The sequence below is a fragment of the Amborella trichopoda genome, chromosome 6 (genome assembly GCF_054954075.1).
Source record: "Amborella trichopoda isolate Santa Cruz 75 chromosome 6, AtrichopodaSantaCruz75HAP2 v2.0, whole genome shotgun sequence".
Classification (NCBI taxonomy): Eukaryota; Viridiplantae; Streptophyta; class Magnoliopsida; order Amborellales; family Amborellaceae; genus Amborella; species Amborella trichopoda.
The window spans coordinates 7,132,503-7,153,165 of NC_142341.1; the positions used below are offsets into that span (position 1 = coordinate 7,132,503).

General features: G+C 37.6%; 3 protein-coding genes across 5 annotated transcripts; 2 read left to right on the forward strand and 1 right to left on the reverse strand.

Moving 5' to 3' along the window:
- Positions 1-6,879: 6,879 nt before the first annotated feature.
- On the forward strand, positions 6,880-7,494 carry LOC148781522 (KH domain-containing protein HEN4-like). The gene is made up of 2 exons (XM_088869924.1): positions 6,880-7,053; positions 7,111-7,494. Exons 1-2 carry the CDS (start codon positions 6,880-6,882, stop codon positions 7,492-7,494), a joined length of 558 nt encoding a protein of 185 aa, XP_088726050.1.
- A 1,216-nt stretch (positions 7,495-8,710) lies between these two features.
- Positions 8,711-9,160, forward strand: LOC18434301 (shewanella-like protein phosphatase 2). The gene has a single exon (XM_006844374.2). It carries the CDS (start codon positions 8,711-8,713, stop codon positions 9,158-9,160), a length of 450 nt encoding a protein of 149 aa, XP_006844437.1.
- Positions 9,161-11,814: 2,654 nt separating this feature from the next.
- LOC18434300 (protein neprosin) lies at positions 11,815-19,786 on the reverse strand. Of its 3 annotated transcripts, XM_088869729.1 has the most exons (7): positions 19,660-19,783; positions 18,665-18,748; positions 13,777-13,995; positions 12,980-13,141; positions 12,675-12,728; positions 12,422-12,568; positions 11,815-12,275 (listed from the first exon to the last, which is right to left on the reverse strand). In XM_088869729.1, exons 3-7 carry the CDS (start codon positions 13,993-13,995, stop codon positions 11,895-11,897), a joined length of 963 nt encoding a protein of 320 aa, XP_088725855.1. In that variant the 5' UTR covers positions 18,665-18,748; positions 19,660-19,783; the 3' UTR covers positions 11,815-11,894. The 3 variants fall into 3 exon arrangements, with proteins under 3 accessions (XP_088725855.1, XP_088725856.1, XP_088725857.1); XM_088869730.1 differs by lacking the exon at positions 12,980-13,141 and having other exon boundaries at positions 19,660-19,784; XM_088869731.1 differs by lacking the exon at positions 11,815-12,275 and having other exon boundaries at positions 12,432-12,522; positions 19,660-19,786.
- Between the last annotated feature and the right edge of the window lie 877 nt (positions 19,787-20,663).

Genomic DNA, 20,663 nt, shown 5'->3' on the forward strand with positions numbered 1-20,663 from the left:
TTTTTTCTATTAATTAAAATTTGTACAAAGTTTGCTCAAAACTGGTATTAACATGAAGGCTAGGTATACATCTGTTGACAGAACAAAAATTTATAGTGGTGAAGTTAAACAAAAGTTACAAAGGAGAATTTAGTTATGACATGACTGCATCTTCTTCACAAGCTGTCGTGATGTGCATTTAACTATGAGACTGCAATTACCTTGAAAAATATTTACCATAGTTTGGTGTGTTTGGCTACTCAATAAGTGATCATCATGGTCCTAAAAATAATCATGGTAGGAAGATATAAACATTTTCTGAAGAATGTATGTAAAAAAAGACAACCTGAGGAAGAATTTCGAGCGAAAGTATTTATAGATAACAATTGCACTTTCACAAATCCATAGTTAAATATAATCCAAATGATGGAAATACATATAAAAATTTTAACATAGATGCATAATTCAAAGGATTTCGCAAAATACCGTACTGGCGTCCCACGTAGGTCACCTATATACCCCACCAGCGTCCTGATGGGTCCAAACAATCCTGATGGGTCCAAACAATCCCTGCAAGTCCAAACATACCTCATTGGTATACAGGATGATACCAAATAGCCCCTACTGGATAGGTCTAAACAATCCCTCTAGGTCCAAACATACTTCATCGGCGTCCCAGATGAGTCCAAATAGTCCCTACCGGCGTAACCGGATACGTCATAACGATCACTGTAGGTCCACTTATACTCAAATTATCTCTGAAACTCTTTAAAAATAAAAAAGCAACAATATCATATATACAAAGCATCATTGAAATCATTAACACGAGTTCACTTAAAGCAGTTTAATAACAATCACTTTCATTGAAATATTTGTAAGTAGCCAGTTAAACATTTTGTGCAATAATTTCTGAAAGGTAACAGTTCTGAAGGACATTCTTGAAATCTAACATGATAACCGTCCAGTATTAATATACGAACTTTTATGAGAATCCAAAATTAAATACGGAATTATCACAATTTATGGAGTTGCCAATTTGTAAATAATCATTTCATAGGCAATAATACAATCAAGTGCAGAAATATCAATTTTTCAAATAATGTGGCTGTCATTTGCTTATGAATTTTACAATGTCTAAATATTCAAAACAGTTGGAGGTAATCTCACAATTTAACTAAAAGCGGAAATAACACATTTATTTCTAATAATTTATAGTATCAAAAATTATGAACAATAGATAGGAAAAATAAATTTATTTCTATTAATTTATAGCATTTAAAATTCCTAATAATAGATAAAATATCATAATTTTACTAAAAAGATTATTTTTCAAGAAAATGAAGTCCCTTACGCATAAAATTTACCGTGTCTAAAATTCATGATAATAAACAAAATAATCATTTGACTTTATAAAAAAAAAATCGGATTATTCTTCAAGACAATGAAGTCACTTACCTATAATATTTGACAGGGAACTTTCGATAAAATTCAGCTCGAGAGAGATGGAGTTCACTGCGTTTGTAAGAGGGAGAGCGAGAAAGGGAGTTCTGTAGGGCGAGAGTCCATACCCTCTTTCTATTTAACTCCTAAAAACTTATTATTATATTACTTTATTAAACTCCACCTCATACATGAGGTGTATTACTAACATTAAATATGTAATGTTTAAAACCCACATCCACCAAAGGACGTGGCAATTGAAAGAAAAAGGTGAACCGTAAAGGGGAATACCCAATCCACCTTTCCTCTTTGGGGTACAAATTCTATCCCATCTTAACAGATGAAATCTTCGCAATTCCCCATAGAAACCCCAAAGAAAATCCCGATCATTTTTTCTATTTTTTTTTGCAACCGAAGAGGGTATATTGATCAACGACATTTGGTAAACTGGAAGGTTAGCCAAACATGACCGCAATAACGTTACTCTTGGTCCCAACGATAGATATTTTGGCTTCCATATATCAAGATTAAGTTGGACTCTCTCAAGCACCTTATCCCAAACTGTAAGAGAAAGCCTCGAATCTGAGATGAGTATTCCAAGGTATGTAACTGGAAAGGAACCAACTTTACAGACCATAGTAGTTGCTAAATGATATACCACCACCTATGAGCAATTAATAACAAACATTTATGACTTGTGAAAATTAAATTTCAAGCCCAATGTTACCTCACAACATGCCAAACCTCTAGCAATGTTATTTCATGAAGGATCTTTGCATCACATAAAAAGAGAGTATCATCTGCATATTGCAAGTGCGAAATAGTAATATCTAAGTTCCCTATCCTAAACCCCGAGAAATGACCCACTCTTTCCACTTACACAACATCAAACTGAACCATTCAGCATAGATGGTAAATAAGAATAGAGAAAGTGGATCCCCTTGACGGAGTCCTCTTGAAGCATTGAAGACGCCAATCGAGCTCCCTTTAAAGATCGAAAAATGAGCAGAGGACAGACAACAAAAAATTCAGCTCCTCCATCTATCTCCAAAGCCCCTCACCTTTATAAATTCTAATAATGTCCCCCATTCCACTCTGTCATAAACCTTCTCCATGTCTAACTTCAATATCACTCCAGGCTTTTTACTGATCACTCGAGAATGGATGCACTCTTGTGCAATTAGTACACTATCAGTAATTTGGAGGTCCTAAATAAAAGCTGACTGCGTACTCGAAATGTGAAGAGGAAGGACCACTTTCAATCTTTTTGCCAGTATTTTGGCAATTATTTTGTAAAGGCTAGTAAGCAAACTGATCAGTCTAACATTAGAGATTTTTTATATAACAGATTTTTTGGGCATCAAGGCAAAAATCGTAGAGTTTACTCCTTAAAATATATGTCCAGTAATCATAAAACCCCTTACCAACTCTAGGAGTTTACCTTTAACTAAGTTCCAAAATTTATGGAAAAAGGCTAAATAGAAACCATATGGTCCAAATGCTTTATCACCTGGAAATGGAAAAACAACCTTTTATACCTCCTGAAGAGTTACCTCTCGCTCCAACTGACTCTTGAACTCATTAGAAAGCATATTGAAAGGCTCAAATTTTGGGGTAAATTTCACTTCCTTAGTAAAAATCTTTGGAAATAATTTATAACTGCTAGTTTCATAGCATTATCATTTTCATAATCAACCCCTAGGATGGCAAATCCAGAAATATCATTATGTTTTCTTCTTGCATTAGCAATAGCATGAAAAAATTTTGTATTGAGGTCTCATTCTTTTAGCCACTTGGATAGAGACCTTTGCCTCAATATATTTCCTCAGACCTCCTAAGATCATTCAACTCTTTCAACTTTAAACTTTGGTTCAAAATGGACTGATCTGTCAAAACACTATCATCTTAGATACTATGATCTAACCCTTCGATATCAACTAAAAGCCTTGCAATTTTATATTTGATATCGTAATTGTTTTCTTTCTTCCAAGCAATCAATTTGTGTTTGATACCTAACAATTTTCGGTGTCATTGGTAATCCACAATACCCTTAACAATATTATTTATCTAGGCTCCTCTTATTAGATCCATTATCCCATCCTCCTTCAGCCATGCCAAATCAAGTCTGGAAGGTTTCAGACCACCTCGGTAATACTCTCGTAGTCAGCAAGATAAGGAGGTGGTCAGAAGATAGTCTCGGCAAAGACTTAACAGATGCTAGGAAATTCTTCCAACCATTCCATCAAAACCAAAAATCTATCTAGCTTGGACATAGACAGATTGACACTATTATTAGATCAAGTGAACTTTGATTCAATAATAGGAGGATCCATTAAAGCATTGCTTTCAATAAACCTATTAAACATTCTCATCGAGGTCTTAATAGAAGTGCCTGCTAAACATTCGTCTGGCCATCAAATAAGGTTAAAATCGCCCACCAGCACCACCGGAAAATGAAAGAATGAAGAACTGAGTTTATCTCATCAATGAAAACTTCTTTAAGAGCATGAACAAAGTGTCATAAACATTCATGAAACCCCAAAAAAAACCCGGTTAAGGACACCATTCAAACCCAAAAGATAATTTCGAATTCTGCAAGACCAGCGGGTCCACAACACCCATAAACCCCTTGATGCACCGACTGCATCAACCCCACAAAAACCAACAGCTCCGGAACCGCAAACTGCCCTAGCACCCGACTTATTAGGGCTAGGTAATTTGGTTTCTTGTAAAAGCAAAACTACTGGTTTAAATTTAGACACCAAAAACAAAACATTCATTCTCCTATTGGGGTCACTCAAACCCCTAACATTCCACGATAAGAAACTCATAAAACAAAACGGATTAGAGGAGCAACTTCCTGGTCCATCAGGGGCAGTGCCAAAATATAGCTCTTCCAGCATCAAGGCTTCATTGAAGTCGTCATCCCGAGATGCAGAGCTCGAAGAAGAGGATTCCACATCAACCATCATCAGATCACCAAAGGTTAAAGCACTTGGCGGTCCTCTCTTGAAAATTCTACAGACCTCGAGTCACGCAGAAGATCGAGTCCCAATCTTCGCTATCTTCGTCTTCTTGACCGTCGTTGAGGCTTTGGCCAGAGATACCGAAGCAGGCACCTTGCCAGAGCTTGAAACTCCCTTACTGACAGCTACCCTGGTTCTCCTTTGCTTTTTAATATCCTCTAAAACAACTTTGAAGGGAACATCAACCATTCCCATGTCATCCAGTATCTTAGACAACATCCGAGTATCATCCATAAGAGCCTTCTCAGAGCAAGGCACCACAAGAACCTCATCCATTCGAGACTCCTCAGCAGTTGGCCCCGTGAGTAACAATGGTGGAGCATTCATCTGTGGTAAGATCTCTGAGGCCATCAAGTCCTTAGAAACAATCGGTACAAGCCTCAAGCCCTAGAGATTAGTCACTTCTTGGGGATTGAGCACATCCTCTTCTGGAGATAGAGCTTCCAAAGGCGGATCCTTAGGCTCTACCAAAACAATGGCCAGAGGGTCAACCGTAAGTGGATCAAATCTGGTCCTGGTTTTCTTAGCTTGACCTTTGGCCACCACCACACAATAATATTTTTATTGTTCAAATATTATCTTATCTCCAAAGAGACACCATGTTGACACCGATGTACATGTATCTACATAACATAGGTTAAGGGTAGAGATAGAATCGAGAATAGGGTTGTTAACTCTAGGGTTTGGGAAGGGTAGCCCTGTCCAAACAATGCAGGGCGGCCCTGGGTTGGCCAAGGGCTAAAATTATAGTTTCAGACCCAATCTACCACGAATTGTATGACAGCGAGGCCCATCCAGGCTCAGCCTGAAAAAATGGAGATGAGCAAGGCCAACCCTATATAACGCTAAAAGAAGAAATAATTAATCTAAGTAAAATATATTTCTAGCCTTTGTTTTTTAGGTAATTCAGCGGGGCCCCTAACCATTTTTTTCATATAGATCAAGAAGTTAGCTTTTTTTAACGTGTCAGTGGGTAGTGTCAGCAAGATTGGAAACCACAATATGTTAATTAGGTGTGAGGGTACTGCCACCACGACCTTGCCCGTTTATTTTTTTAGCTTATTTTCCTTGCAAACCTTATCATTCGGCCTAAATCTGAGCCCATCCCAAAAGCCCGTGGGACAATCTAGGCCTCTCAACAGCCTAATTGAGAAGGGTGTGGTTTGTATACTGCTGAGGCTCTAAACAATCAAAGTAAAGCCCACCTTCAAATAATGTTGAGAAATGTGGTTTCAGTATTGGAAATCTTTGTGATAGCCGTAAAATATATTTTCACCTTTAATTATAAAATCTAAAGCTTAAAAAATAGTGTAGATCAAGCAGATCTATGCAAAGTTGAACTTCTTGAAATCTGACGGTCAAAAAATGTGTTACAAGATGCACTATTTTCAAAACTTAAAATCCATTCTTTCTCATGTCCATGCATCTTGATGTCGAGATGATCAATTGGAGGATACTTGGGCATCAAAAGAACCTCTTCTAGTGAATTTTTTGAGGTAGGCTCTAATTTGATCGTTTAGAGCATCAGCTCTATATAAAATGTTTCCAATTGATAAAGGAACAGAAAAATAACTAAAGACCAAAATAAAGAGCGTGTATAGTATTGAGCCATTTGAGCATACTATGCACAACTCTCTCAGGGCAAATTACAGATATTTAGAAGGATTAGTTTTATCTAAAAATTTGAGATCTATGTAAATATCTCAAGATTATTTTTTTTTAAAAAAAAATTAGATTTTGAGTTCTGTAGCATCTACATCTTTCTCTCTAAATATTGGATGGTTGTTGTTCGGTTTTAGGATATCACTTTATTTGGATACAAAAAAGGTGCGAATAATTTTTTTTTTTTTTTGGAAGTTGGTTCCTAAGTTATAAAAGTTAAATTCTCAAAATTTGGGATCTAAAAAATATTCTTAACAAGTTTTGCCCAAGTGATCAAATGGAAAGAACGCTAGGGGAGAGAGTTGAATGAAAGAGAAAGGCTAATTATATGGGTGGTAATGGACCAAGACCCGACTCGGGACCTAAGGGATAAAATCAATCCAGGTCTGAGTATGAGTTCAAAAATTAGACCTAACGGGTTGGTTTCGAGTCCAGATATGGGACTCAAATACTATTCGAATTTAGATCTGGGTTTGGGTCTGAAACTGGATCTGATAATATTTGTTTTAAAGTCTAAGATTTGGAAAAGGGTGACGCCAACCTTAACTCAAAGTGCCAAATACCAATGGAGAGAGAATGGTTACTGAGGTAGAGAGAGAGGAGCCCAACGGAAAGCGACTCAAAAAACTGCGCAGAGATCGATAACTCAGAGAGAGAGACCCGAAGGGGAAGGTTTAAGGGTAGAGAGAAAGAGCTAGAGAGAAAGTAACGAGGGCCGAAAGGAAAGCGGCTCCGCCCATCAGCCACCCAAAAGCCACCTTGATCCCCCAGAATGCAACGACGCCACCCCCAAACGCCGCCCCTTAAGATCACCGTTGGTGAAACCCTATTCCGAAACCTGTGCCCCGCCAACAAAACTGGTGGCGTTATCGGAAAAGGCGGCGGCATCATAAAGCAATTTCACGAAGAAGTTGGGGCAAAGATTAGGATTGAAGAACCAGTTCCAGCATGTGATTAAAGGGTGATTTTGATAATTGCACCCTCTCTGGAACACCTTAAAAAGCGGCGAGAAAAGGAGGATTCCGGTGATGAGGTTTCCAGAAAAGAGGACTCCATTGAGGAGGTGGCAGGGAAAGAGGAGGGGGGTGAGGCTGAGGTCGAGATTTTACCGGCTCAAAAAGCACTGGTTAGGGTTTTTGAGAGGATTTTGCAGGTCGATGGAGAGAGAGAGGAGAGGATAGAGAGAGACAATGGTGAACATAAGGTTTCTGTGGTTCCTCACTCAGTTGTTTGCCGGATTTTGGCGCTGGGTAATCAGGTGGGGTATGTTCTTGGAAAGGGGGGCAAAGTGGTGGAAAAGATCAGGCAAGAGAGTGGTGCTCAAATTAGGGTTTTGTCAAAGGAGCAGTTACCACTGTGTGCTTCAGTGGGTGATGAGTTGATCTAGGTACTGTTTTGTTGTTGTGGATTTTTGAGTTTTAGGGATTTTGTGGTTCATAGAGGACCTGGTTTTTTGTTTTTTCACTGTTTTGGACTCTAAAGAGCTCTTAGCTCATTGTGTTTACGTTTTCTTTGAAAAATATTAGCAGAAATGATATGTTCTTTTGTATTTTCTTTTTAATTTAAAAGAAAAGTTCCGATTTTTTTTTTCTTTTGAGTTAATTTTTGTTTTGTTGTTGCATTGCTTTTATTGTAGTTATATTGCATGTTTTCCCCATATGGACATTAAGAACCTGCACTGTTCAAATCTCTGTTTATGGTTTCTAAAAGAAAGATGAAATGAGTCCATACTAGAATTATATATAAATAACTAGGAAATGCTTAGTAACTCAATGAAAAAAAGCAAAAATAAGCTAGAAAAGAAACTGCATTGTTCAATTCTCCGATTATCTAGATTTTAGGGGGAAAAGGGAATGAGCCCATACAGATGAATACAAAGATATAAAATTATATTTAAATAACTAGGAAATGCTTAGTAACTTAATGAAAAGAAAAAATAGGCTAGAAAAGAACCTGCATTGCACAACTCTCTGTTTATATGGTTTCAAGAGAAAAATGGAATGAATCCATATACAAAGATATAGAATGATATATAAATAACTAGGATATGCTTAGTAACTCAATGAAAAGCAAAAATAGGCTAGAAAAGAAATGCATTGTTCAATTATCTGATTATCTGGTTACCAAGAGGAACATGGAATGAGCCCATACAGAGAAATACAAAGATATGGAATTATATATAAGTAACTAGGAAATGCTTGGTACGTTAATGAAAACCAAAAATAGGCTAGAGCTCCGGAGCTCGGGGAGCGAGTTTCGGTGAGGGTAAAAGTTGTGTATCGAGATCCCGTATGAACGGGGGGCACGTTTCCAATACATTGGGATCGAGATCCTTATTTAACGGGAATGATTTTCATGTAAAATGGGATCATGTTCCCATGTTCATTAAGATCATGCTCCCATCGACAACAGGAATGATATCCCATTTAAAGTTGAGTCATGCCCCCATCTAGAAAGAGTGTGTTCCTATTTCAAACGGATCGAGCTCCATTCAAGGTTGGATCGCGTTCCGCATAACTCGGAGCCAATATCCACCTACTCTCTCTATCTATCTCTCTTGACTGGACATTCACCAGCTCTTCAACCTCCGCAACCCTGATCCAATGGACCCCATTTGCCAAGACGTGCCCCTCTGCCTCTCTAACTTCATGGACACATTTGTTGACTTCACAGTAAGTGGACTCTTTCTCTCTCCTGAGAAAACACAACAACAACAAAACTCCACATACCCATCTCTACCTCGCTTGCTAGCAGGGGACCTCCATGGCTATCTCGAAAAGGCCAAACAAGCTTTGAAAATGGCTAAAATCTTCGATGAAAATGATCACTCGATTGCAAGTGGCTCCATGATTATGAAGCTCGGTGATATCCTTGACAAAGGAGGAGAAGAGCTCAAGCTCCTTTATTTCTTAGAAAAACTCAAGCAAGATGCAGAGAAATCAAATAGGAAGCTCTTGATTTTACAAGGAAACCATGAAAGCCTGAATATACAAGGGGATTTTAAGTATGTTATAAAAGTTGGCCCTGAGGAATTCAACTATTGGGGTGACTAGTTTTCTATAGAAAATATAATGAAAAACCTCTGTAAAAGATTGGAAAAATAAAATTTTTGTTAATGGAGTACCCAAAAATTGCCCACTTGGAATTAGGGCTAGAATAGCTGCTTTGAGGCTTGGAGGCCCAATTTATATGTGTTTCTTAACTGATAACCCTACCATTTTAATGATGGGTGGCTCTTTTTTTTTTCATGGTGGGATCCTCCCTAAGGATGGAGTTCTGGGAACGTAGGGATTGTGTTCTTAAAATTCTGAGAGCGGGGATCTAATTTGTTCGGGAACGCGTTCCATGGGTCAATGGGAGCAGATCCGTGCAGTATCGGGTGTCAGCTCCATTGTGAATGGGATTGAGAATCCTAAAAGTAGGAGCGAGCTCCCAAAAAGTATGGAATGGGATCCGATCGAGATCCCGGCTACAAAATGCCGGAGTTGGGTTCTGGAGCTGGAGTGCCACCCTAGTTAGGCGCTCTCGGTAACTATGATTACGATCCCTTAAATTTTATTCAACTATGCATGCCATAGGAAATGAAAAAAAAATATGAATAATACACAACATTATATATTATACCTCACCATTTTGAAAAGGATATGCATTTGGGGTTATCTTCCCAAAAGAATCAGCCCAAGCATCATCATTTCTTTGAGTCCTGCGTATGGGAATAGTTCCTTTCAGGCACTTTTCGAATTTATTCCGTACTTGAAAGCTCACGACCTTTTCGTCTCTTGAGATTTTGGCTTCTATTGATACCACCTCTGGATACGAGCTAGGCCTCATCTAGAGAATTAGATAAAAAATATGAAATGATTAGTGTGTGTTGTTAAATGTGAATGGGAGTATTTGATGCAGAGCCCAAATAGACTTTTGATTGTCCAAAATCCGCCACCTCTTGAAGTAAACAGTTTAGAGTTGATTATAGGGTGAGAGAGGATTTGGAGAAATTTAATGGGCCGGGGACTGTGCAACTTCACCAAAATCTTGTTGATAAACATGCCTAAGTCAGTTTTTTTCCGAATATTTCTGAAAAAATCCAAAAAAATCAACATCTTTGACTAAATCTAGACCCTTTGATCAAATTAGTCTATATTCAACCATAGCCGTAGCTCAACCTTTAAATAGGCCATCTAAAACTCCCAAAAAAATACATAAAAAATCCCTAAAAAATACTAAAAAATACCTCATAGGAAAAACCCTAGAAATTAGTAGATAAATCTCAGAAAATAGGAAAAACCCTTAGATAAATCCTAAAACTTTAGAAAAAAATCAAAACAATTCCCCAAAAACTACCAAAACAAATCCCAAATTTCGAATGAAAAATTAGGTGACCTCAAATCCCTTAGAAAATTATCGTCCAACCTTAGGAAAAATTAGGTAAAACCTCACCGATGATCCTTAGCCCCTTTTTAAAACCTTAGGAACCCTAGAACTAGTGAAAAAACCTTAGATCCAGCACACTCAAGCAAGAAAAGGAATCTAAAAAAGGAGATGGTGGCAAGAGAAGAGCAGTCTGAGATGGCCAATATCCATGTTCGAACTTATACAACGATGTTGACTAACGGGGAGGAGGGAGAGATGTCCAATATTCTTTTGAAATCTTGTTGCTTGTAGAAAAAACGTTTCGTCCGCTACCGGTCTAGGTTTCCATTCCCATTGACGCATTCGAAAACCGTTAATTATTTCTAAAAACGTGTAGGGACATGTATTCCCCACTAATCTACCCAAAAAAAAAAAATTATGTCCTCGATCCATATGGTATCACATTGTGTTCCTTTCTGGTCACTGTCGGGATATCTTGGAGCATCATGTGATGCTGCGTGGTGCTTACAAGAACGAGCTTTATATGTACAAATAAATGAAAGTGTTGCTGCCAATAACAAACATTGTTAAGAGCATCACTCGTAAAAACTTAACAACAGAATGAGTAATTGGAATATTCCATTTTTAATCCTCTTATAAAAACTTCCACACTTGAATTCATACTGCTTATGCCTTAAAAAATCAACAAAAGAATAACAAAACACCTTGATTAATGTTCTGGTGGTGAAATGGCGTTGAACATAACGTTTTGCTGGGCTTCCATTTCAACCCCAAAGATAATTAAAGTTCTCATTTATCTTGTTTAATGTTTATTTGTGCCATTTATGTCCACAAAGGGATATCAGAGACCCATAACAATCTTACAAAGGTAGAATTTTAGATTCATAAAGTCGTTTGATGCTATAATGGCCTCTACTTTTGCACTATGCATGCTTGCAACTTCCTTTGATATTTCTAGGTAAATTGTGGCATTTAGTGTCCTTTTAGCTAGACATCCCATTGCTGTACCATACAAAAGAATGGAACTTATCTGACAAACATCTTAGTTTCATATGTTTGGGACAAAAGTCAATTACATGTGCTCCATTAGATCAGTGTCTGACTCTATAATATTGTTAAATTCACCATTTGTTTTTGTTGCCCCTATCAATGTTTTTGTGCACTAAACGTTTCTTGAGTTTAGGTGTGTATCTCCGTTACTACGATTATGTCATTCCAAACTCAGGCTTGTCCTCTTATTCAGTCTACCATTTTTCTTAATTGGGCATTTCATGGTTTAAGATTGAAATTGAATGGATTTCTGCATCTCCTTGTGGCTGATATAGCCTTCTGAATCGATCACTAAATGCATCATGTATCACATTATCGATAGTTTTATTGAAAATTCTTTAGACATTGATTCTGAAATTTTCTCCTTCAAATACAGGTTGGGTTTCTACCAGGTCCTCCGAAGTAAAAGGAATCCGGATGATAAGAACCAACCATATCAGAATCATAGCATGCTGCATGGTCTCTAAACGGGTCAACGAGTGGAGTACCATAGGTGCCATCACTAAATAGTACTCTCACAGAACCGAAGTAAGCCGCTTTCTTGTCTCCCTCTTTAGGGAAGTGCCCACTGCCCATTTGTGTGGAGGTGTGCTCCCCACCAGTCTTTAAATTTGAAACTTGGCCGCCCCACAAAACCCTATTGGCTACCGATAAGCTTGTGAATATGGATGCAGGCCAGTAACCCACATGAATCTCGTTTTTCAGTGCAGTCAACAGTGTAAACCACCAGTTCCCGGTGTTGTTGTCCTGTGAGAGAGAGAGATTATCAAATACAAAACTAGAAATATATTATAGGCAAACTATTAAGATGTGAATTAGGAGGTTTTGAATACGCCCATAGGAAAAGAAATATTTTTGGATAAACCTTGTGACTCTTCTCTGTTCTATATTACCTTATGAATGGAGTAGTTAATGGCATATTGATTTCCATCATACTCTGAAACTGGTGTCAAAACGGTACCTAAGGGTATATCTGAGCTTGTTTGAACGAAACCTGGACATGAAAGGTCATAGCACCCGGGGGTCTTAGAATCAACAATCTGATACACACAAACAATTGATTAATTAACCTTTTATACTTCGATAAAAAGTGCAAATAAACAATTGCTAGACTTGTATGAATCGATAGATTAGTATGAAACTTACTATCCAAGATATAAAGATGCGGGTCTTTGTATCACCGTAGAGAACTGGATTCACCTATAGATATATATAAACCGTCAAACTCATACCAAATCTTAAATATGAATACGCTATAGAGATGCGAATATCGTTAGCAGTAACCTATGGAGTGTCGAATTCATGCAAAACTTAAATTTGAGCATGAACTTCAAATGCATAATTAGGCTCTAAGGAATGTGTGCAATGCATAAACTATGATCCTTTTCTTGAATCTTGAAAACAAAAAAAAGAGTAAAAAAAATGAAAAGAACACGAGAAGGAAAGCATACAATCCATCCTGCAGCAATTCCATTGACAACGGCTCCTCTGTTACTAAGGAGCCATGTTCCGGCACCACTGTACTCTGTAGAAACTTGAACTTGCGGATTCCAAATATAGCTCTCTGAGCTTGCTCCATAGAAAGCAAAATTTTTCGTGATCGCTCCAGCATACTAATTTTCCACACAAAAGCTTAGAATCCTAAAATGTAGAAATAATGATAATAATGAAAATAAAAATGAAAAATACAGTGCAAAAATATTGTTAAAACAGACTATAGAAAATTAAGAAAGAATAAAAAATTCAAGGGAAAATGCACTGAACCAAAATAAGCTATGGTTTTATACGTACGTCCATAGTTTCAAGCTTTTTAAGTTTCACCCTGTTTGAAGCTTAAACTTTGAACCACCCCCAAAAATAAAAAAACATTAAAAAAAATAAAAGAAAAGGAAAGGAAAGTGCTTGGAATCTGTGGTCCAAATTTTAAACTTTGAGAGAGAATTATTTTCCTTATATTTCCAAAGATATTATGAAAAAGAGTTGCCTAATAGATTGGTGTCCAAATTTTAAACTTTGAGAGAGAATTATTTTGTTTCTATTACTAGGAAACCATAGAACCTAATTCATACGAAACATACAACTTCCATAAAAAAATTTACCTTTTCTTTAAACTAAATATGGTTTTCTTTCAAAGATTCAAATGATTTACGCTTTTCATTACACGACCCCTTAAATCTCATCCTACTATGCATGCCATGATAGGAAATGAAAAAACAAAATGAATACTGCACAGAAATATATATTTTACCTCAGCAGTTTGATCGCCGTAGTTATCGGAGTTATCATTTACAGTAAAAGGATATGCATTTGGGCTTATCTTCCCACCATTTCTTTGCGTCCTGAGTATTGGAATTGTACCGTTTGGGCACTTTTCAAAATTATTCCATAATTGAAAGCTTGCGACCTTTACGTCTCTTGAGTTCTCAGTCTCTGGTGATGCCGCCTTCGGGTACGAGCTAGGACTCATCTAGAGAATATAAAGCCAGAAAATATGAAATGATTAGTGTGTTTTGTTAAATGCGCAGGGGAATATTTGATAGACAGCCCAAATAGACTTTTGAATTGTACCCACCTCTTGAAGTAAACAGTTTAAGAGTTTATTTCAGGCTGAATGAGGATTCGTTGAAATTTGTGAGCACTAACTCGAGTTTTAATTTTCCTCACTTACTGTTTTTTAGTAACATTTCCTTTTTGTATGTGCTTAAAAAAATAGCATCCCGAGATTAAATAAGGAACGTTCAAATCATCCCAAGATTACATAAAGAACGTTAAAATCGAGCCTAAGATGTAGCATCGTAAGTCGTCAAGTGCTAACAGGTTAAGCCCAAGCTTTTTTCCTAAATACTGAAGACATTATAAAAAGAATTTAGCAATGCCAATGGGGTAGCCTAGCCCTGATCCCTATAATGTTGGTTCGAGCCCAGCCCGGCCTAGACTGGGTAGAAAAGGATCTAGGCAGACCTTGGCCATATCCAAAAGAGAGAAATAAAGAGAAAAATGGTCGAGTCAGGCCAGCAGTTTTTGCCAAGGCTTAGGCTGTGATTTTGTGTGAATGAGTTAAGAGAAGCAACTACCATTCGCTCATAGACAAGGCTAGTCTTACCATGCCTATGACCCAACTCTCTCTCATATTTGGATCCAACCCTACTTCTCTTCTCATCTCTACCACAACCTTCCTACCATGGCCCAAACCCTAATGGTGCAGTCCCTAGTGGTGTGGTTCTGTGCAGGCGTGGTGATTGCTCAGAGGGACTGGTTCCTTTTCATTGGCTTTGAGTCTGCGAATTTGAGCTTAAATGGTGCATCCCTTGTGAGGGGCAACGGAGCCCTTCAGCTCACGAACTCGTCGCTCAAGCTCATCAGCCATGCGTTTTACCAACGTCCCTTGAGCTTTAGTAACGATACGTCTTTCATCACGACCTTTGTTTTCGCCATTGTGCCCCAGGTGCCAGGCCAAGGACGCCATGGCCTGGCTTTCACCATTGCCCCCTCTTCCCTTCTACCTGGTGCTCAAATTGGGCAATGGCTTGGCCTCCTCAACAGCACCACCGGCGGCAACTCCTCCAACCATATTTTTCGCTGTAGATGCAGGGCCAAGACTGGGACATAGATGGCAACCATCTGGGCATCGACATCAATAGCCTCGTCTCCAATGCTTCAGAGAGCGCCGCCTACTATTCCAGAGACAACCAGAAACATGCAATCATCTTGGACAATGCGGTGCTGATCCAAGCATGGGTAGGCTATAGAGCTCGCGAAAAGCACATCGATGTTACGATAGCGCCTTTCAGAGTGGACAAGCCTCATTGCCCATTGATCTCCCACACTGTCGACTTGTTGTCGGTCCTCTTACCCTCTATGTATGTTGGCTTCTCCTCTGCAACCAGGAAGCGTGGAAGAGCCCATTACATTCTCGGATGGAGCTTTCGCCTGAATGGGGAAGCCCGACCTTTAGATCTCTCTTGCCTACCTTCTTTCCCTAGACCTGGTGCCGGGTCCAAGCACGCGGAGACCATTCATATTGGGGTCCATATCCGGAACCTTCCTCCTTGCAGTTGCAGTGATCTTGGGGGCATACTTGATTCGGAGGGAAAAGTTCTCTGAGACTCTAGAAGATTGGGAGCGGGATTACCCGCACAGGTTCTCATACAAGGATCTATACCTGGCCACCAAAGGCTTCAAGGACCACGAGGTTTTAGGTTCAGGTGGCTTCAAGGATCTAAAGGTGTGCTTCCAGGAGGGCCTGAGGTTGCAGTGAAGCGAGTATTTCATGGCTCCAAGCGAGTGGTTCGAGAATTCATTGCAGAGGTAGTAAGCCTTGGGCGCTTGCACCACAGGAACCTGGTCCAACTCCAAGGGTGGTGCAAGCGCAAGGATAACCTATTGCTTGTCTGTGATTACATGCCCAATGAAAGCCTCGACCGATTGATATTTCATGGTGATGATGATGAAGAACACGAAAAGCAGCAGCACAGAGCGGTTCTAGGCTGGAAAGAGAGGTACAGGGTATTGCAGGACGTTGCGGCTGCCCAATTGTACCACCACGAGGAGTGGGAGCAAGTGGTGGTGCATAGAGATGTGAAGGCCAGCAATGTCTTACTCGACTTTGGCGCCAGAGCTCACACGCACCTACAAGACAACCACCGAGGCCGACGTGTATGCATACGGTGCATTGATGCTAGATGTGGCCGGCGGTCGTAGGCCCGTCGAGCCTAAGGCCGCAGTTGAAGAGATGCTAATGGTAGATTGGGTGCAGGAGCTCTACAGTGAAGGAAAAATAGCCGACGCCTCGGACCAAAGACTCAATGGGTGGTACATGAAGAGCTTCAAAGACCTTCAATATAGGGATTGCAGATAACAAAAACATAGAAACCAAAAAATGTGAAACAATGGTCCATTGAAATTTTAGTGTTGTATACACAAATAAAACAATAAGAAGTTTGAAAACGAAAAATTGATCAAACTTATATATGCAGAAAGAATGCAACAAAATTCTTAATCAAACTCCAATAATCAAACCTGTCTCTCAATTCCTAGCTGCCTAAATCTTTACTTGTGAGTAAATCTCTCTCATGCTCTTTATAATGATGCTCTTGGTTTAGATAAAATGGCAGTTTTCCACTAGGTTATTAGTATTCTAACACCACCCATTATTTTGAAATACATGGTTGTTTTGAGATATCATTTTTCTAAAATACGTTACTTGTTATTTTTTAGCTAAAATTTTTAACTGAATATGGTGGTGAAATTTATTTATAGAATTTTTTGTTAAATCAATATTTTTAATTAATTCCATCTTTGAGACGCTTATCTCGAAATCAAAATTCAAACTGTCAAATCAATGAAGATAAGGGAGGTTTCAATGAAGCCATAGGGAAGAATTTTTTTAAATTTAGGAAATATAGATTTATATTAGCTTTGTTAGAAAATTATTTTTCAAAGATCTTTTGAAAAATTTGAAGCTCTTTACATATTCTAAAAACCAATTTTTTTTTTTTCAAAAAAAACCATGTTTTGATCTGAGACTTACCAACCATAGACTAGATCTGAACTACGGTTGGGAATAAGACCAGTAACACCATGCTACTGACTGACTAGGGACTTGTCTTAAGTACAAATCGAATGTCACTAACGCATGATCCATAGTAAGAGATTGACACCTTAGATGAACTTTTTTCTTTGGATAATTTAGTGGGGAAGACAGGTTCTACCTATTTTTTAAGTAGATTAAGAGTAAGCTTATTGAAGGTATTAATGGGGTAGTGTTAACGGGTGTAACTACAAAATGTTGATTAGGATGTGGGGTGCTACTTCTGCAACTCCATCCTCTTTTCCAACAAAAAAAAAAAAAAAAAGAACTTTTGGGTGATGGACTGCAAATGGATGAAACCATAGGAGAAAGAGAAAGATGGAAGAAACGTCCTACCACTCGACTAGAAGCCAAATCGCAGGGGTTCATTTGCACCCCTAAAACGACTTAAGATGCATCAAGGGACTTGAATGATTACCATGGTTTAGGGCAGCCGAAGCGGCGTCATTTTGCCAATGAATGATGAGAAATTGAAAACATGGACACGGTTTTTATGAGTTCATGGGCTCATATATAGAAATACGGGCCCCTTAATAATTATCTTTCAAATAAATGTTGATCTTCAATCCAAGGAATATACAATCACTAACATAGAGATCATTAATGTGCACAAAAAAAAATTTAAAATTAAAAAGATTTCTTTTAGAAGGAAAAATGTTTATATAAGGTGCTAACATTATATTGTAGAAGTAAGGTGCACATCTCAAAAATCATCCTAAAGTGGTGGTTATGATGTTGTAAAGTATGACAATTGATTATCTCGACATTGAGATATATGGATATGAAATAAAAAATAGATATCAAGTCCTAAAAATATTACTTCTTGTAACACATTATCTAGATCACCCATTTTCAAGATTTTTGACTACTTACTTATAGACCTGTTTGATTTGAGCCATTTTGGGATCTTTAAATTTCATAAGTAGGGATAAAAAAATTTCCTGCACCAAAACGACCTTTTAAGGCAAATTTTTAAAGTACACCATACTTCCATAGTTTAAGGTAGATAGTTTATACAAATCGCACCTTATCTATGGTTTGGTCTTCTAGGTCTTATGTACCCATCAAGAGGACCCAGACCCAAGTTTGTCAGGTTCCGCAATGAGGGTGCAGAACCAGACTTGTTTGACCCATCTTATCAATCCGACTAATCACCCCTACAGTGTGCAAGTTAAAACCAGTGTTTTAAAACCCGGATTGCAGGGGAATAGTTCACTTACAAATGTGTATCAGATCATTAGATCGATCCAAATTGAATATTCAGAAAATATAAAAAATCAATAAAATAAAGAAAAACATAAAATAAGGCTTTCTAAGGAATGAATTTAGGGGAGACTTGAGAAAATATTATGTAAGCTTAATAAAAGGGAAAACAATGTACAAAAGGAGTTTTAAGGTTATAATGGACACTTGGGAGAGTCCATTCAGGCTCGCCCCTGCAACTTGGTTCGGGCCGGGGCCAAGTTTGTGGTCCGAGCTGAGTTTCCTAACACTTGTTAATAAATAAAATAATGAAAAATCAAAATGCAAAAATACAAGAAGATACCTGAATAATGTGATTCTTAAGGAGAGGGTGATCGAAAGCAGGTTGTTTGTAAATATCGATGCAATCAATTACATCTCCATCACTCTGCAATAACAAATGCCCAAATAATTATAATTATACTTCCCCAAAATTATTTTCATGAAAAAGGTTTGGCGCATCTATGTTAGTATTCGTGCCCTTCCAAAACCCCATCTCAGAGATGCATTTTGGATTTGACAAATTCAGAGGGGGATAACCTCAATCACCATGATCATGAAGCTAAAGAAAAAAAAAGGAATTTAACATTAAAAATACATTATATTACAATTTAAGACAAAAGGTCCAAAAACATTGCTTCAAATAATCGATCTATAAGACCTAGAAATTAAAACTTCATAACCAAGATCATGATGGTCGAGATTATCTTCAATCAATTTTTTTAGCCAAAATCCATCTGGAGATTAAACTCTTTAGAAAACCCCAGAAAATTAAACTTTTCAAAAGAAACGTTGGCAACCATTCGATTACATGAATGGTTTTAACTGCTCTTTTATTGCCAAAGGTAGTTCTTGTGCCTTCCAATCCATGGCCAGAGGACAGTAGAATAATCACTAAAAACTGTATAATTTGGCTCGTAATCCCTCCCATTCTATGCTGCATTCTTCTGCAGAAATCAATATTTCATAATACAAAAAAGATATAGAAAAAGTAATTTAAATTACATTTATATAAATATAAAAGAAAGCAATTTCCATAACTCTAAGCTCTCTTGCACGTTATTTATAAGAAGCTTAAATTGATTTTCCTTAAAGAAATATTAGATTTGATTTACTAAAAACGAAACATGAAATAAATGTTGACAGCCTTTTGATGCTTTATTTGACAAAAGCTCTATCTATTTAAGATTGGACCCAGAGCATTTATTATCACAAAATTTGTTTCTATATAAAGGAAGTTAGTAAAACATGATTTTCAGCATTATTCAGAAATTAATAACAAATTGGCCTCAAACTAACCTCAATATTCGAGTTGATCGTGACTTATTATATATGTAGACAAAGAGTGTACAGTCAAGAGCCTGTAGAACCAAGTTTCATCATAAAACTCTATTAAAAAAAAAAAAAAAAAAAAAAAAAAAAAAAGAGAGAAAGAAAGAAAGACTGGAGGTCATGAAATTTGCAAATTGCACAAAAAGGCGAATATCTTAACTTCTCTCTAGAAATCAACCATGAACCGGTCAAGAGACCCCACAATATATGCCTGGCCCGAAAGCCCTCAGAGTGAGGACCGACATGTTTGAGCACGAAGCTTTTCTCCATGAGGTTTAAGGGTTACAGGCACCGGAAAATTACCATCTCTTAATTATTTTTTTCATAATTTTACCCAAAAATGATTAATAGCACAAGTTTAGTTTTTGAATAATATGCGACACCCTAAAATCTTTAGTAAGCACTATCAAATGGTATTGGAATGATGCCAAATTTTTAAGTCAACGGTTTTTAGGCATTTACTACTAGTTAGGTGCTTCCAACCCATCAAGTGCCTATTTATGTGGGTTCATTTGTAACTTTGCCACCTTTTCCATGCTCCAAAGGAAATAGTCCAAGGTATCAAAATAACTTCCCTATATCTAGGCCCACATACATCATACTAGCCTAAATTTTTTGGAATATTTATGAGGTTATATTGGATTAAATTTATTCTTATTTTGACACCCATCTATATCCGTTTCATATGTTTTATCCATGTTTGTCTATTAGCTATTCGATCATAAGATCTAGGTTGCAACCGCTCTAGAAATACATGGCTTTTATTTTTGAGGTTAGCCATCATCAGAAAATGAGGACCCACCAAATTTGGGGCAAATATATATGTCTATTTGGGGTTCATTCCATTATCTTCTATATTTTCGATAATTTTTTGTTTTATATGTTACCAGTTTCCTATCAAGGCGGACAATCCTATAATTTTGCATTAGGTAGGCTGCCTTTAGTAGGGAACTATCCCTACCTTTCACCGA